This window comes from Sparus aurata, chromosome 7 (assembly GCF_900880675.1).
Source record: "Sparus aurata chromosome 7, fSpaAur1.1, whole genome shotgun sequence".
Lineage (NCBI taxonomy): Eukaryota > Metazoa > Chordata > Actinopteri > Spariformes > Sparidae > Sparus > Sparus aurata.
Genome location: NC_044193.1, coordinates 503,978 through 506,477, shown reverse-complemented (window position 1 = coordinate 506,477; position 2,500 = coordinate 503,978). Strand labels below are relative to the sequence as shown.

Sequence of the window (2,500 nt, the reverse complement as noted above, 5' to 3'; positions counted from 1 at the left end):
ACATGGAGAGAGAAAATCACCAGTTTACTGTCTGATCCAGAGAAACTGTACACACACACACACACACACACACACACACACACACACACACACACACACACACACACACACACACACCCCACACACACACACACACACACAACCTGGCACACTCATTGTGCAGCAGCTGTCTTCATGCACGACGTAGCAATTAGCAGCAGCTGGAGAACAAAATGACTTCTAACATACAATCAATACACACTCACACACACACACACACACAGGATGTTAACCCTGCATTCACCTCCTCAGATTATGTAATTTTCATCTACATAACATGGTGAGCACATCTACATAGTTCTGGTACCGACCCGTCTGGACTTGACGTTGACCTGACTCTGTGTTTTACAGCTCATGACGTTCAATGTTTTTTCTGTCTTCAGTGAATTTGTAGTTTTGGGTAAAACCGGTCTCAATTAAGTTCTTGTGGGTCCGCCTGTCTGAACCTGGGGTACACGAGATTGACTCGGTACTGTTCTGCCTTGACGGGTCACTAACTGTTGGACTCACCGGTTATGATTTGGGATTTACGGGGAATATTTTGGATTTGTTCGTGCTGACCGGTCTGCACTTGGGAATTACTGATCTTGCTTCAGAACCAGCCTCTGGGTCTGGACTGAGGCTTTACTAGTCTTGACTTTGGACTTTCTGTCCTGTTGGTGTTGAAATGTTACCTGTTACCAGCATTTATTGGTGTTGACTCGGTAATTGTTGGACTCGATGGGACTTGGCCAGTTAATTGGTGGTCTCTGGAAAAACCCGTCTTAATGTAGGACCAGTTGTGATGACTGTGGACTCACCTTTGGGTTCTGTGATCTGGACTTGGGACGTACCTGGTTTGACCTGTCAGGATTCAGTGTTTAGACTTGTTTGTCCTGTGAACGTACTTGGACCACACCTGTACAAACTGGACTGTTTGGATCAGGATTTGTTGGTCTAGATAAAAGGTTTACCGGTCTGGACTTGGAGTTACGTTTCCTCTCTTGGGAACCATCTTGACATAAGACTTGTTGTCTGAACTAAAGATTTATCCGTCTCAGGTTGGGACTCGTCAATCCTGAAAACTGGCTTCATTTAAGATTTGTTGGTCTTGACTTGAACTTGCTTGTTCCTAACGTGGACGTTGGTGGTCTTGAGGTCAGTCTCAGGTCTCTTCCTGTACAATATGTGGACACATTTCTCAACATCAGAAGGACAAACTTTGAGTTTTCTTGGTCTCTTTCCCGCGCTGCAACACATCTGAAGGAGATTTTGAGGTTATTTCTTCATTCTGGATCCAAACTGTCCATGAAAATGTTGTTTGTTGTTCACTGACGTGTGTGTTTGTGTAGATCCTGGGTTATGCAGACTACGCCTTCACCTCCATCTTCACTGTAGAGATCCTGCTGAAGGTAAAACTCACTCAGATTTTGTTCTTTGTCTTGGTCTCCTGATGTGATGCTGACTTCAGCTCTCTCTCTGTCAGATGACGGTCCACGGAGCGTTCCTCCATCAGGGCTCGTTCTGCAGAAACTGGTTCAACTTGTTGGATCTGCTGGTCGTCAGCGTCTCTCTGGTCTCCTTCTTTCTGCAGTCAGTATCAAAACTCTGATTCATTTTTAAACATTAGCACATCGTAGACACATAGAGACAAACTGAGGATCTGCCAGCAGGTGACGGCAGGACGGATTGTTTCTGTTCATCACACAGAACCGGTCTCGTTCCGGCTGATTCAGGAGGAGATTGTCGCAATATATGAATAAAAAAAGACAAAATAAACCTTTCAAAGGATAAAATGTAAACTTGGTAAAAACCAAAAAGCACCTCAGCTCAATTTGTGACTGTTGGAGCTTCTGACAAAGGTTCTGAACACAGAACTGCTCCAACAGATTGTTCTGTTTTTAACCAAATTAGCTTAAAGCTAACATGTTCTAGTGTTCAGCTAAAGCTAACATGTTCTAGTGTTCAGCTAAAGCTAACACGTTCATCCTTAAAGGCCTCCAGAACAGAACACCGAAATAATAACGCAACCAGGAAACAGTAGCTTAGCTTAGCCTAGCTTAGCTTCTCTTAGCTTAGCAACACACTGTGAACAACAGCTGCCCAACAGTTACTGAAGTGACTGTGGACAATAATACCACAGCTAACATTAGCAGCCATGCTAACCCTAATGCTGGGCAGTGGATGTTTGCTGATGCTGTTTGTCTGGTTTGTTGCCATCACAGGATCAGAACCAGGAGAGTCCAAACTGTTTCCTTTAATGATGGGATGTGGGTCAGAAACACCTTCTGTTTTTTATTGTTGAGATGAAAAGTACTCGGATACTAATTACTCCCTGAGCGTGCCGACCTCCGGGACGAAGTGTCGACCTGCATCCTCACATTCTGAACAATAATCAATAATCACAGATTAGATTAGAAACAAACATCGCAACAAAACCAAACCCAGAGCTTCATCTGGGACGATTTTACTCTCTGCTGGA

The 2,500-nt window shown here is 44.1% G+C and overlaps 1 protein-coding gene across 2 annotated transcripts in view; it reads left to right on the top strand.

The window, feature by feature from the left end:
- cacna1fb (calcium channel, voltage-dependent, L type, alpha 1F subunit) overlaps positions 1–2,500 on the top strand; it is a 57,079-nt gene that overhangs the window by 34,620 nt on the left and 19,959 nt on the right. For both annotated transcript variants that reach the window (XM_030423902.1, XM_030423901.1), the window contains exons 23-24: positions 1,371–1,430; positions 1,505–1,611. In XM_030423902.1, coding sequence (XP_030279762.1) covers positions 1,371–1,430; positions 1,505–1,611 — 167 coding nt within the window. The remainder of the gene's footprint in view (positions 1–1,370; positions 1,431–1,504; positions 1,612–2,500) is intronic.